At 46.5% G+C, this 15,749-nt stretch overlaps 1 protein-coding gene across 2 annotated transcripts in view; it reads right to left on the bottom strand.

The window, feature by feature from the left end:
• Positions 1 to 1,108: 1,108 nt before the first annotated feature.
• ZDHHC7 (zinc finger DHHC-type palmitoyltransferase 7) overlaps positions 1,109 to 15,749 on the bottom strand; it is a 31,670-nt gene continuing 17,029 nt past the window's right edge. For both annotated transcript variants that reach the window (XM_040329417.1, XM_040329416.1), the window contains 7 exons: positions 15,227 to 15,303; positions 12,574 to 12,894; positions 9,010 to 9,134; positions 6,215 to 6,311; positions 4,741 to 4,822; positions 3,131 to 3,261; positions 1,109 to 1,588 (listed from right to left, as the gene is read on the bottom strand). In XM_040329417.1, coding sequence (XP_040185351.1) covers positions 1,415 to 1,588; positions 3,131 to 3,261; positions 4,741 to 4,822; positions 6,215 to 6,311; positions 9,010 to 9,134; positions 12,574 to 12,879 — 915 coding nt within the window. In that variant the 5' untranslated portion in view covers positions 12,880 to 12,894; positions 15,227 to 15,303 and the 3' untranslated portion in view covers positions 1,109 to 1,414. The remainder of the gene's footprint in view (positions 1,589 to 3,130; positions 3,262 to 4,740; positions 4,823 to 6,214; positions 6,312 to 9,009; positions 9,135 to 12,573; positions 12,895 to 15,226; positions 15,304 to 15,749) is intronic.

Raw genomic sequence — 15,749 nt, 5'->3', positions numbered from 1 at the left:
AAAAAGAAGGAGTATTGATTCCCCCTTACATCAGGGTCCCCAACAGAGACCCCCCTTACATCATGATTCACAGCAGATTCCCCCTCTTACATCATGATTCACAGCAGAGACCCCCTCTTACATCATGATTCACAGCAGAGACCCCCTCTTACATCATGATTAACAGCAGAGTCCCCCCTTACATCATGATTCACAGCAGAGACCGCCCTTACATCATGATTCACAGCAGAGACTGCCCTTACATCATGATTCACAGCAGAGACCGCCCTTACATCATGATTCACAGCAGAGACCCACCTTACATCATGATTCACAACAGAGACCCCCTTACATCATGATTCACAACAGAGACCCCCTTACATCATGATTCACAACAGAGACCCCTTACATCATGATTCACAGCAGAGACCGCCCTTACATCATGATTCACAGCAGAGTCCCACCTTACATCATGATTCACAGCAGAGACCGCCCTTACATCATGATTCACAGCAGAGACCCACCTTACATCATGATTCACAGCAGAGACCCACCTTACATCATGATTCACAGCAGAGACCCACCTTACATCATGATTCACAGCAGAGACCCACCTTACATCATAATTCACAGCAGAGTCCCACCTTACATCAGGGTTCCCATCAGTGTCCCCCTTACCACTTTAAGGCTTACAGCAGATTACTGGTTGCCAAGACACCAGTAAAAACCTACACTAAAAATCCTAGGGGGTGGGGGTGTGCATGGCCTAGGGGCTTTCGTTTGGACACCCCTGCCTTAAAAAAAAAAAAAAGAACAAATAAACGTAGTGTAAACAAAAGAACTGCAAGTAAAATACATTCATGATGAGGAGGGGCTGGTAGGAGGAGTTAAAGAATTGAGTGACTGGGTACTTGAAGACGGACAAAGCCGCATGCATAGACAAAATCCAGCGTGGAGCATGCCGACATCTAGTTTTGCAACAATACGATCTCTAGAACTCCCCGCCCGACGCGCCGACGACACTTTGGAAGTCACATTACAGTTTCGAGATGTCAAAATAAAAAGTTCCTCTATACAGCAATAAAACGTTTGTCTCATTGGGCTTGCCATAAGAATAAAAAAAAAACACTTTTCAACTTAAAAAATACATTTTTACGCTAGGTGCAATCAGAACCCTGTATCGGAATAAATTAAAGTTCAGAGCAATCGATCCTTCACCATTTCCAGCCTCAAGCACGCCGTTTTGCGTCCATACATGATGCCACTTTGGAATTAATATTTTTTCTTTAAAAAGGATAAAACTGAAATTCCCCCTTCTCCCCATCTTCCATGATTGTATCTTTTCTGAGTCGTATCGCCGTGTAAAATAAGGTCCTTTTATATGTTGGCGATTCCAGCATTGATGAGGGATCCGGAGGGTTCCGGTTGTATCGGATCAGACGGAGAATTCCGTGCCGCCTTTTCTTGCTCTGAGGAATCGTCTCATCTGTAAACCCATGAAGGGGTTGATCCAGAGTAAGGATGGCTGCCCGCCGAACACGGACCTCATCCCGTCCCACCTCAGTCTCCGCTCCCACGTGGGCTTCTCACTTTTCAGCCTTTCGATTTCCTACATTTGAGACAAATGGAAAAAAAAAAAAAAACAAACACGTTTGTGAGACGCAACAAAAAATTTACACACACACACACACACACACACACATATATATATATATATATATACATACACACACACACACAAACGCCTGCCTTTACACACACATGAAATTTTATGGAATCCCAGTCTTAGTCCTTAAAGTGGAGTTTCCATCCCAAAATTTTTTTTTCATTATTGTGCTCATTAGACCTAAAATGGAAAATGGAAATGCCTGTTGCTATGCGGTCCCACGAAATCTGCCTTTGAAACCACCTAGGATTCTGACATCATCTCCCTCTAATGCTCCTGGGAAATGTGTGTCATCATTTCCCAGGATGCAGTGCGCTGTCCAATTATCATTCCCCATCCAAGACTTCCAGGAAGTAAATGCTTGTAGGCTTCACAATGCCCACAAGCAAAATGACAACGGTGTAGACAGTTTTATAAACTATCTTCTATGCGGATCGGCTGCGGATTGCAAAATATTAAAATTGTAAAATAGTAAGTGACCAGAGTTATATTATAAAAACGCAGGATGAAAGGACATACATTTAAAAAATGCTAATTGTGGTTGGAACTCTGCTTTATGGTTCAATATTGAGTTGGCCCCGCCCTTTTCAGCTATAAAAGCTTCAACTCTTTTGGGAAGGCCGTCCACAAGGTTTAGGAGTGTGTCTATGGGAATGTTTGACCATTCTTCCAGAAGCGCATCTGTGAGGTCAGGCACTGATGTTGGACAAGAAGGCCTGGCTCACAGTCTCCACTCTAATTCATCCCAAAGATGTTCTAATCGGGTTGAGGTCAGGACTCTGCAGGCCAGTCAAGTTCCTCCACCCCAAACTCACTCATCCATGTGTTTATGGACCTTGCTTTGTGCACTGGTGCATAGTCATGTTGGAACAGGAAGGGGCCGTCCCCAAACTCTTCCCACAAAGTTGGAAACATGAAATTGTCCAAAATGTCTTGGTATGCTGACGCCTTAAGAAGTTCCCTTTACTGGAACTAAGGGGCCAAACCCAACCCCTGAAAAACAACCCCACACCATAATCCCCCCTCCACTAAATGATTTGAACCAGTGCACAAAGCAAGGTCCATAAAGACATGGAATTTTAGGTGGAGGAAATATGTAGCAGAATACTTCAATTTATGAAGAAATTTGATTTTTTCTATTTTTTTATTGGATATATTTTACTTGTGCATGTGTAATGGGAAGCCGGCTGTGAAGCACCAAAAGTCACAACTGTCTTCTCCCTTCCAAGATGGCAGTGCTAGGGACCCAAAGACCAGCAAAACACCGGCCCGGGTGAGGACAGCGCTGAATCCCTGGACTGGTAAGTGCGCGTTTATGGAAAGTCAGCAGTTACAGTATTTGTAGTTGCTGACTTTTTTTTTCTAGGGCAAAGTTCCTCTTTAAAGGTTGTTTTTCCCTAAACAGAGACAAAACGCCAAACACCAGAAATCAATAGAGCAGCAACAGTCATGACTCCGAACAACATACAGGGAAGCCCCACGTACCGTTTCATCATTGCATATGGAATGAAGCTGTGTCCCAAACATGACGGCTGTGAAGGTGAGAAAGAGGAGGCCCTCGAGGCAGAGAAAGATCATGAGGATGACAGTGACAGGTGGACTGAAGCTGCTGCAATCTGCGGGATGACAAAGAAGGTAAGTGGGAGGAGAGGGGGAAGGGGTGGTCACAGAACACCAACACAAAAAAATATATATATTTTTATTTTATTTTGTATTTAAAAATCTATGAGGTTTTTATTGCCCCACCCGCTGCCTAGGTATGCCATACATTGATGGCAACAGAAATATTAAGGTGAAGAATTGGTTAATTCGAGCCGATTAGGAAAAACTAAGGGTTAATAGGGGTTAAACAGGAAAATGTCAGGGTTTTTTCCTTGATCTACAGATGAATGAAACTACAAAAGTAAATGTTACTTTGTATTTTTCCATCTCCAGTCTGATCAACGTTTATAAACATTGTTAAAGGGGTTGTAAAGTCAATTTTTTTTTTAACTCCTTGTGCTCTGTCGAGAAGCGCCCCCCCCATCAAATAGTGCCCGGGACTAACTGCACATGCGCCGCACGTCATAGCACAACAGCTGATTCGCCGATCAGCTGGGCTGACGTAACCATGGCGCACGTGCACATCGTAGGAGGTATCTCTTGATGGGAGATACCATTTCACGGGCACAATTGAAACCTATACAAACAGCGGGGGGAGACCGTAGATCTCAGATTGTGCCTCGCTGTTGCGGGGCGGCTTTACAGTGTGCTGATGGTCCGGTTTTGTCAGTGTTGCAGGGCAGGTTTGCAGTGTTAAACGGCCGCTTTTGCCTGTGTGAAAGGGCGGGTTGCAACACAGCCCTTTAACCAGGGGTGGACTGACAACTCATGGTGCCCCTGGGAAATAGAAGATTATGGGGCCCCTGGGCTTACAGATGGCCACCACGCCAGAAGGCAGTGCAGCTAAAATCTCAGGATTTTCAAAAACAAATCAAAAGCATGTCGGTTTCGGACATAAAGGACAGATGTAAAATCACAGATTTTTACATACTGTCCCTGGTATTATTGAGCCTGGCAACCCTGATGGGGCCCTCTAGTGGCATGGGGCCCTCAGGCAGTGCCCGAGAGTCCCATTGGTCAGTCCGCCCCAGCCTTTAACACAGCCACATGTCGCCCTCCAGCAGCAGCGATGCACAATCTGAGAACTACGGTCTACCCCCGCTGTTTGTATAGGTTTAAATTGTGCCTGTAAAATGGTATCTTCCATCGAGAGATACCTCCTACGATGTGCACATGCGCCATGGTTACGTCAGCCCAGCTGATCGACAAATCGGCTGTTGTGCTGTTCTGTACGGCGCATGCGAAATACACCCTGGGCACTTTTCGATAGCGGGCACTTCGACAAAACACCGTCCCTGGTGATGTTGTACTGCACCAAAACAAGGTCTATTTGTGTGAACAAAATGCTAACAATTTCACGTTGGTACAGTGTTGCATGACCGCGCAATTGTCAAAGAGCGACAGCGCTGAAAGCTGAAAAAAAATAAAAAATCGGCCTGGGCAAGAAGGGGGTGAAAGTGCCGGTAATGAAAAGGGCACTGTTGGCCACTTACCTGTCCACTGCCCCCGGACACAGGTGAAGAGATGGAAGCCACAAAGAATGAGGGCGTGCAGAGAGATCAGTGCTATGTACATCTAAAGGGAGGCAAAAAAAACCCATAAAACTTAACATAACGTGTGAACAATGAACAACTGTATTGCTTCAAAAGTGATTAAAAATTGGTAGAACTGAATCTGGGGTCACCAGTCAGGAAATTATCTGGCAGCACATCAGACAATTTCTGATACATTTTTGAATTCATAAAATTTCATTTGCAACTCTCAAAGTGTGTGTAAACCCCAACACTAATGCCGCATACACACAATCGCAATTTCCGACAACAAATGTTCGATGGGAGCTTTTGGTCGGATATTCCGACCGTGTGTAGGCCCCATCAGACATTTGCTGTCGGAGTTTCCGACAACAAATGTTTGAGAGCTGGTTCTCAATTTTTCCGACAACAAAAGTTCTTTATCGGAAATGCTGATAGTGTGTATCCATTTCCGACGCACAAAAATTCTACACATGCTCGGAATCATTGTACTTAATTTTTCTCGGCTCGTTGTAGTGTTGTACGTCACCGCGTACAGGGTGCTTGGGAGTGGATGTGAACCGGGGAAGGCCAAAATACAAGCATATTAAACCAGTTCCCTACCGAGCCATAGTAATATGACATCGGCAGGAACTGTCTCTCGCTCTGGGTGGACGTCATATGACGTCCTTTGCGTCGCGGCTGTGCCATCGCTCGCGACCCGGTGCTCATGTCCACCGGGCACCCGCGATTGCCTGTGATCACGGTAGGAGTGTGGATCTTTGTGTGTAACCTCCTGTCTAAGGTGAGGAGACCGATGTGTGTTCCCAGTACAGAGGAACACACATCGGTCTCCTTCCCTTGCGAGTCCCCTCCCCCTACAGTAAGAATCACTCCCAGGGAACATATTTAACCCTTTCAGCGCCCCTAGTGTTAACCCCTTCCCCGCCAGTCACATCTAAACAGTAATCAGTGCTGTTTTATAGCACTAATCGCTGTATAAATGTGAATGGTCCCGAAAATGTGTCAAAAGTGTCCGATATGTCCGCCGCAAAAATTTGAGAAGAATACGTATCGGCCTAAACTGAGGAATATTTTATATTTATTAAATAAAAAAGTAAAGAATTGTGTTTTTTTTTTCAAAATTGACGCTCTTCTTTTGTTTAATAGCGCAAAAAATTAAAACCGCAGAGGTGATCAAATACCACAAAAAGAAAGCTCTATTTGTGGGAAAAAACAAACAAAGATTTCATATGTGTACGGTGTTGCATGACCACGCATGTTGTCATTCAAAGTGCGTCAGCGCTGAAAATGAAAAATTGGTCTGGGCAGGAAGGGGGTGAAAATGCCTGGTATTGAAGTGGTTAAACTTCAACTTTTAGTTTAAAAATGTTTTATATTCTGAAGCAAAACCTGCAAATTTTCACTGAAATTGTAAATTCTAAGCAATACTCACAGTGAAGAGCACGAAAAACCTTTGGTTCTTCTCACCCACGCAGTTATTCACCCAAGGACAGTGATGGTCCATCTTCCGGATGCATCGCTTACAAATACTGGAGAAGGAGGGAACACAAGAGAGACAGATAAAGAGGTGCAGAGGATTCTGGGAATAAAACTCCATGTACATTGTGACACTTCTTCTACAGCAGGGACAGTAGACGGGATTTTATGAATGGAACCTTTTGTTTAATAAGTCATTAAAGTGTTACTAAACCTAAAAACGTTTTTTACCTAATGCATTGTTTGTATTAAGGTAAAAAAATGATTTCGTCAGATCTCACCCGATCCGATATGGACGTATCGCCATACGTCTATTTTTAGCGGATCGGGTCGAATGTCATCGCACATGTCTCCGCTGACATCCGATGCTCCATAGAGATGCATGGAGCGGCCGTTCAGGTAAGCCGTCAAAACAGACAGGCGGACCTGTACTTGTGAAAGGGGCTCTAGTCCCACTTTGTAAGTCTATGGAGCGCGGCTCCGTAGATACATAGGTTGGGAGTGCCGGGACTACTCTTTCCCCATAGCCAGCGGCTGGCTATGGTAGTCCCTCAAAAGAAGAGAAGAGGAGGAGCCAAGATCGCTGCCGGGGACCCCAGAAGAGGAGGATCAGGGCCACTCTGCGCAATAAAAAAAACTGCACAGAGCAGGCAAATATAACAGTCCAACAATAGCAGACATCGGTTTGTACCGGTTACTCATTAAATGTCAGAATTAGAGTTATTGTTAAGTACGTAAGGCATATTGTTAATTTAGCCCCTGCCATAGGCATGCGCAAGGGGTGTGCCTGGGCACACCATAATCCTGGGGTTGGCAACCAGTCAATCGTGATCTACCTGCTGATCGTGTGCAGGTGACAGGTAAACCACGATTCTTCCTTGCCGACCCCCAGAATCTGGTCAAGAAGGGAAGCAGGGCTGCGATATAGTGGAACCTATCTGTAATTTCCTCCTGCAACAGCTGAAAGTAGGCTTCTCCTCCTTTCCCTCTCCCCGACATTCAGCTGCTACAGGAGAAAAATACAGGGGGGGATCGGTACCAATAAATGCCACCCCTTCTGTCCCTGTTCATCTTCTTTCTGCTGCCCGGATCCCCCTTACTCCACCCCAATGTTTGAGGTGCACACCCCAATGCAATAGGCTGTGCACGCCTATGGCCCCTGCTTAAATTTATTAGTACAGGCTGACAAACTGACAACAAAAAGGTTCAACAACATTGTTATATAACAGAAAGAAGTAAGAATGTTTATAAACACACAGAGAGATACAAAGTAACATTATTTATAAAAACACTATTCAGAAATACAAAAGTAACATTGTTACTTTTGTAGCCACCCTGTTTCATTCATCTGCAGATCAAACAAAAAAGAGCTTCAGTCTGCCTGTCAAGGCAGGTAAAGCAACAAAAAATAAAAATAAAAAATTAGATAGCATTTTTCCTCATCAACCCTTAGTTTACCCTAATCAGTCCTAACTAACTCGTTCTGCCCCCTAACCATTATTTTCTTGCTTATGTTATTCTAGCCATTCATTGGAGTTTACTTTGCGATTTGTTACCTTTATCAGTGTCATTAAAAAAATATATATGCAAAATCCCAAAAGAATGAAATTTAATTTAAAAAACAGGAAAAAAAGAACAATTATATTTAGAGTAACATTTTTAACTTTAACTCAACACTAATAAAAAAAAACAAAAAACAAACAAACAATGCTTTTTAATACATTTTTGTCTATAGAATGCAAACAAATAACAAACAACAAATGCATCCCTTTTTTTTGTCATCTTAGACCCCTTTCACACTGGGGCGCTTTGCAGGCGTTACAACGCTAAAAATAGCGCCTGCAAAGTGCCCTGAAACAGCCGCTGCCGGGGGCTTTCACACAGGTAAAAAGTCCTGCTAGCCGCATCTTTGGAGCGGTGAGTATAATGCTCCTGCCTATTGAATTCAATGGGCACCGCGGCTATACCGCCGGCAAAGCGCCTCTGCAGAGGTGGTTTTAACCCTTTCTCGGCCGATAGCAGGGGTAAAAGCGCCCCGCTAGCAGCCGAAAAGCACCATGAAAACGATGGTAAAGAGCAGATAAAAATAGCGGCGCTTTACCACAGATTCACCCCATTGCCCCAGGGTGAAATGGGCCATAGAGCGGAGTTTCGCACAGAAATGGAACTCAAGGGAGTGCGGATACCTGTCAAATCCAGGTATCTGCTCCCACTTACGGGGAAAGATTGTCGCAATATTGTGCAGCCAACTACGCAATGTCTGGCCCTCCTCCATTCAATCGCCTACCCCCCGCTGCCCTCTGGGGGGCACACAGGTCAGAGACAGCAGGGACCATTCAGAAAGTGCAGCACGACTCATGCATGCGCACTAGGAAACAGACACCTCCACCATGGAGCCAAAGGAAGGGTCGGCTTCGGGTGCTGACATCACGGGCTCCCTGAACGGGTAAGTGTCCCTATATTAAAAGTCAGCAGCAGGCGGAACTCCGCTTTAAGCAATGACAAAAGCGTATTTCTTTCTCCCAGAGCAGTGCAGAGCGAACGGACAGAGGACTGAAGTTCCACTCAATAAACCAGGTTATACCCCCACATTCTCTTTGTAACAATGGAGGAAGCAGTAAATATACTCTCATGGTAATAACCAGTTCCTCATTGCAAACTTGCTTGATTTGCCTGAATGGTTTAATAGTCGCAAATTTCTAAAGAAAAAGGTGGGCTTGATCTGGGACCCCAAAACACAAAAGGTATTACCTGCAGTGGTGCGCTCGCTCCGGTTTGATGCTGCAACACTTCGGACATTTGTAGATGACCTCCCCCGGTTTCAGCTGTAGGCTCTCCATGTACTCCTTAGTGGCATTCCCTTTGGGCACCGCTCCCTGCAATCACCATGCAACACGACAGACATTAACAGCAGGCCGGAGAACCAACAGAGGCTTCTTACAATCACCCATACAAAGATGAACTCCAGGCAAAAAAAAAAGAAAATTTTTTTTTCCCAATTGGGACTCGATTCAAAAATATCAAAAATTCTTATATCGAGTTAGTATTAGATACCCAAATCTGTTTTTATATCAGGTACTGAAACCCCCTGCAACACATTAGAGCAGCCTTTCTCAAGCTTTTTAACCCAGGGGAACCCATTTAATAATTTTCAGGTCTCGGGGAACCCCTGATAAAACCCATTCATTGGGGGGGGGGTCAGTGTGAACAATGCCCTTTTTTTTTTTTTACAGTGGTGGAAAGAATGGCCCCCTTACAGAGAGCTATAAAGATCATTGGCATTATACCACTGGCTCCTTCAAGTGGCATTGGCTCAGAACCATGTAGGGCACCATCAAGCAGGAGGTAAATCAGCCACAGCTCAAGGAACCCACCTCTGGAGGAACCCTAGGGTTCCATAGTACCCTGGTTGAGAGTGGCTGCATTAGAGCCTGTAGCTCTATATAGGCTCCGGGCAGGGCCGCCATCAGGAATTATGGGGCCCTTTACACAGCTTCAGGCATGGGCCCCCTGGAGCAGGGGGGTTGTAATCCGGGGCCCTGGGGACCTCCTGACCCCTAAAAAAAAAAAATTAAAAAAAATTGTCCCTTTAATAAAAAAGAAATTAAAAATATATTAAAAAAAAAAACATTTTATATTTTATATCCTATATCCTTTCTCTGGGGCCACAACGAGCAGTACGTAGGGGCCACTGTCATTTACCATGATGTTACAAGCAGGAAGTTCCCTTTTCCCTAGGGCCACAAAAAAGTAAAGCATTGCCCGCTGTTTTTGCCATGCAACGTCACTGCGGGACATTCCCTCCCTCTGTGGTCACAAGGAGCGTCATGTAGGGCTGCGTCCTTCACGATGAGGTCTTAACTGGACATCCCCTTCCTTTTCCCAGGGCCGCAGTGTCACGTGGGGGGGTCATCTACAATGATTTCAAAGCAGGACCTTCCCTCCCTTTCCCTGGGGTCACAAAAAGCATCATGTAGGGCTCAATGTCATTCACGATGAGGTAGTATCAGGAAATTCTCTTCCTTTCCCCAGGGCCACAAAGAGTGTCACATGGGGGGGGGGGGGGCAATGTAGTTTACGATGATGTGACAGCAGGATCTTTATATCTTTCTCCGGGGACACAGTGTGTACACAATCATCATGTGACATCACAGTGGGACATTCCCTTCCTTTGCCCCCACAATACAAAAAAAAAAGAGAGAGTCCTATGGGGGCCACAGCCAATAACAATGAGGGTTTTGCAGGACATTCCCTTCTTTTCCAAGGGGCTGCAAAGTGGTGCTGTAAATCTTGATGACATCACAGGACGACAGTCCCTCCCTCTCCCTGGGGCCACAAAATGCATCATCATGTAGGTCTCAGTGCCATTCACGATGAGGTCTTCACAGGACATTCTCTTCCTTTCCCCAGGGTCACAAACAGTGTCACAGGGGGTCATCATTTACAATAATCTGACAGCAGGACCTTTCCTCTCTTTCCCCAGGGCCACAAAGATCAAGCATGGGCCGCTATGTGACATCACAGCAGGACATTCCCTCCTGTTCACAAGGGCCCCAGAGAGTGTCATGTGGGGGGGGTCTACTGCTGTCAATCACCATGTCAGACTTTGCCTACCTTTTCCTAGGGCCAATAAACGCTATAGTGGGGGTCAGAGTCAATAACAAGGAGGTCTTGGCATGAAGTTCCCTTTTCTCCAGAGCCACAAAATGTCACAAGAGGACTGTGGTCAATGATGTTGGTTACACCCTGCACGCCTTCCAAGAATGTCGTATGGAGCAGCTTTCAGAGAAGAAGAGAGGAAGTGCACAGCTTCCTCCCTGGCAAGAACTGAAACAATACCTGGTTAGAATGGCAAAGATGAAGGACTGGCGGTGGCACTGAGCAGGGAAAGAAACATTGAGCACACAAGAGCAATTCAGCTGACTGCTACACCAGATACCATTTTCTGCATCTCATTCCAATGAGAAGTCTCGTTCACTTGCTTTTATCAGGCAGGGACGCCCACTTTTCTCTGTACAGCACTTCCGGGATGGACCAGGGGGATTGTAATTGGTCAGCGCCAGCAAAGAGCATTGCTCTGATTCTTCCTGGAATCTCTGCACAGAGAACAGTAGGGATCTCAAATGCCTGAACCAATGCATGGACTGACTGGACAATGACAGCTCAGCACCCACAGAGGTAAGTAAAAGGCTGGTGGGAAAGGTGTACAGTTATTAGTTCACCTTTTCATTTTTTTCCAAAAAGGTGAACACTTTAAATGCAGCAGAGAAAAAAACAGGTTCAGGTGCCAGTATTTTCAATGTCGCCTAAAACATGGTGCCACTATTGTTGAAGCTCCTGCTCTTTTTTGGGGCGACAAGCTTTATGCGATGCGATTGCCACGCGGCAAAACCACACCATGTTTTTAGGTACCATTGAAAATAATGACACCTGAACCTGCGCTTGGCGATTGTGGTGCATTTCGAGAAGAATCGGAGCAACCCCGGGTGTGGTGCTGGAGACAGGCAGGGAGGGGAGTAGCAGATAAACTTTCAATGTTTTTAATGCGCTGTTTAAGTTGCCATAAAGCCGCTTACGTTTTTAACCACAAGTAAATTTTTCTCCTTCACTGATGTGCGCCGATGAGGCTGCACTGATGGGCACTGATAAGCGTAGCCCCATCAGTGCAGCGCACATGGGCACCGATGAGGCAGCGCACATGGGCACCGATGAGGCAGCGCACATGGGGCTACGCTCATCAGCGCACATGAGTGAAGGAGAAAAATGACTTATGAGCACCGAGTATCACTGATGGGGCTGCACAGATAATGAATGCACCGATTATCTGTGTGCATGTGCCCACTGAGGAAAGCCGCTCATGGGCTCTCCTCTCGTGCTGTCAGTGATCAGCTGTGAATGGACACAGCTGATCACGATAAATCGCCTATGTCATAGGCTCTTTACTATGATCATTGATGCAGTGTGTCTAAGGGACGCCGTGCACCCCCAAGGCCGCACATGAGCGGCCCGTTCTGAAGGACGTCAAATGACATCCAGTCAGGATGGTAAAGCCACCACCCGACCGTCAATATGCTATAGGCCAGGCAGGAAGTGGTTAAAAGCCCCAGACATTCCTAAAAGCACCTCTGCTTAACCATTTAAGGACCCCTTAAACAAATGTCCACACCCCCCTGTCCTCCCAGGACTGATCCATCACTGAGCACCGGCAGACTGCATCACCATGTTGTATAAATACGACAATTTAGAAACCGACATAAAGTGGGTGTTGAAACTGGGAGAAGGTGGGGTGGGGGGGGGGGGGGGTCTTGCACTCACCGGATCGGTTAGCATGGTCCTCATGTGGGAGGCCAGCGCCATGACTGCCAGGCAGTTGAAAAGGGTCCCGTTAATGACGGAAAACCAAAAGTCTTTGGATGGCAGCAGCATTACAAAAGTCACCACAAAGTCTGCATACAAGACCAGCATCCATGTGATTACGGCGCACACCATGCCGCAGCCGTCCCGGATGAACCACAGTCTGTCCGCCAAGTCGCCGTCTGGAGGGGCGGGGCTGTAGCCATCGCTTTCGTTTAGGAGAGGATGGTGCTCCACGTCGCGGAAGCGGTGCCCTGAGGACTGCATGTCTGGCGGATTTTCCTGGGTAAACACAGGGACAGATCATTAAAAAAAAAAAACTATAAAGAAAGGGGGTTTAAAGCAAAAAAGTTATATAAACTGAATAACTGAACAAATAGCATAAAGTAGGACTTGCTTACAGAGGTATTGCAGCATGCTCAGTAATGATGCTTTTTTTAAGTTAGTTATCTGTCAGTGTAACCCGTCCAGGTATTTATTACCACTCTGTGATCACAGTACTCCCCCTGACACTCCCTTCATCTGCTTTTTTCTTCAGAAGGACAGCACCATCATTGCTCAGGCATCATCTAGGGTCACTATCTACTTCCTGGATTGAGATGCCGGTCACTTGTCGTTAAGGTTCCCCTAACGAGAAAGTTCCTTTAAGGACTGCACAGGCGCAATCCTTGCCGACGGAAATCTCCGAACCTCGGCCGGCATCCAGGCTCATTCTTTAACATCCCCGTGGATTGGAGGATGTTAAAAAAAAACAAAAAAAAACACGTGAGGCCGACTGGCCACTTTCCTCAAATTCCACGTCGCCCTGGATGCCGGCCGAGGTTCGGAGATTTACGTCGGCAAGGATTGCGCCTGCGCAGTCCTTAAAGGAACTTTCTCATTAGCCGGAACCATATCGGCAGATCACCGGCTCAGATTAGGTAAATCGTGGTGATTGAGAATGTCTGACTCAGACCCCTGCTCTAGCCTCTCACCTTGTGACTTTCTACAAAAGCACAACGTCCGATCACAGGGGGAGACTGAGGAAATGCTTCCTCTTGCCTGCAGCAGACTGAAGACATCTCAGCCTTGGCAAAAAGTCACCGACAGGGTCAGCTATGTGACAAAGGGACTATTGCAGTGAAATACAGAGCTCCCTATAGTGGCTTATCTACAGACCTCTATATTTAAAGGAGAAGGACCAAAGCTTTTTTTGGCCCCACGTCTCCTAGGGATCACAAGGCTAAAGTCCACTGTCGGTTGGCTCCACAAAGCCGGTCCAGGCTCTAGACCAGTGATGGCGAACCATGCCACCCCAGATGTTTTGGAACTTCCTTTCCCATGATGCTCATGCACTCCAAGGGCTCTTTCACACGGAGCGGACTGTTTCTGGGTCCGCTCCGTGTGTCTCCGTCGGCTCAGCGGGGATCCCCGCTGAGCTGTCGGTGGATAGGGCGGTCCCCGCACACAGTGCAGAGACCGCCCTGTCTCAGCTCCGCTCTGCCCTATGGGGAACCGGATGCAGACGGACCGTGTGTCCGTCTGCATCAGTTCCGTTCTGCCGGACAGAAGAAAAATAGGGTTTTCTTCCGTCCGAAAACCGGATCCCGACGGACGCGGACGTTAGCGGATGCTCCATCCGTTAACGGACGCGATCCCATAGGGATGTATTACAAGTCCGTTAACGGACTTGTAATAACGGACAGGCGGAGCGGACGTCTGAAAGTGGCCTAAAGTGTAATTGGGCATCAAGGGTAGTTCCAAAACATCTGGGGTGCCAAGGTTTGCCATCACTGCTCTACACTGATCCCAACTTTAATGTCAGGAGCCACCCAGATGCTTGAGTGACATCTGGCTCAGCCTCTCATTGCACCAAGAACCTGAGCCAGCCATTACCGCCCCTTACACATCCTGGAGCTCCAGTGAGTGCTGGAGGGGCACAGCAGAGAGCCGGTGACTGACAGTCACTGAAGACCGAGAGCTGAGCAATAAGCGAACTTTGATTGCTCAGTTCTCGGTGTAGAGGCGGCAGGGGACAGATGCAGCATCGGATCGGTGCTGCATCCCCCCCAAGCAAGTATGAATATTTTTTTTTTTTTGCATACAATAACAAATATGGAGAAGCAAACTGGTAAAAAAGTGTCAAAAATTACTTAAAAGTTAAAACGTTAAGGCCTCATTCACACAGGCGGACTCCGTCGATACGGAGTCCGCCTGCTCCCGCCAGCTCAGCGGGAGATCCGTCCGCAGATCCCAGCTGAGCCGACGGATGACAAGCTCTTCTCTGCTCACTGAGCGGGGAGGGGCTTGTCGGGCACCGCTGTCTCCTATGGAGCGATCTGATGAAAACGGACAGCAAGTCCGTTTTCATCAGATCTGACCCGATCCGATATGGACGGATGAGGACGTGTCCCCATACGTCTGTTTTTAGTAGATCGGGTCGGGTCGGATGTCAGTGGACATGTTTCCGCTGACATCCGACACTCCATAGGGATGCATGGAGCGGCCGTTCAGGTCCGCCGTCAAAACTGACAGGCGGACCTGAATGGTCCGTCCGTGTGAATGAGGCCTAAAATATCTGCTCACTGAAAATGTATATTTCTGTTTAAGAGAGATAAATAAAGAGGTCACTTACCTCACAGCGTCATCAATGTTATTTGGACATATCCTTCTCCTTTCCTCCGCAGGTGGAATCAGTCATGTCCGGGAGACCTAACGAGAATCAACAAGGCAGAATTTAGCCCCATATACTGAGACATTGAAACGATTTTTTGGGGTATATATGTTATATCATGGGCTCAAAGATTAAATGTTTATAGAAAACCCGTCATAAGAAAAACGTGTTGCCCATCCCGACACACTTTTTAAAAATGCAAGTTGCAGCCGTGCAGTCCCAGTAGTCTAAAGTAATTTCACAAAACAAATCTTTAAATACATCCCACGCGTTTCAGGGTATCAGGGATGCTGCGTCAAGGAATCAGTTGTAATAGAAAGCCAAAAATTGAATCAGGAGACAGAAAACACCATCATTGGTTCAGGATGTAACGCAAGGCACACTTGTCACAGCAGACGGCTGTTGCCGTTTTGATTTTCAAGGGTTATTTTGAAGGGGACAGAAAATTTACACCGTTATACAAGCTGAACACTCACTACTTCAC

This window comes from Rana temporaria, chromosome 11 (assembly GCF_905171775.1).
Source record: "Rana temporaria chromosome 11, aRanTem1.1, whole genome shotgun sequence".
Classification (NCBI taxonomy): domain Eukaryota; kingdom Metazoa; phylum Chordata; class Amphibia; order Anura; family Ranidae; genus Rana; species Rana temporaria.
This window is presented reverse-complemented; position numbering and strand designations above follow the sequence as displayed.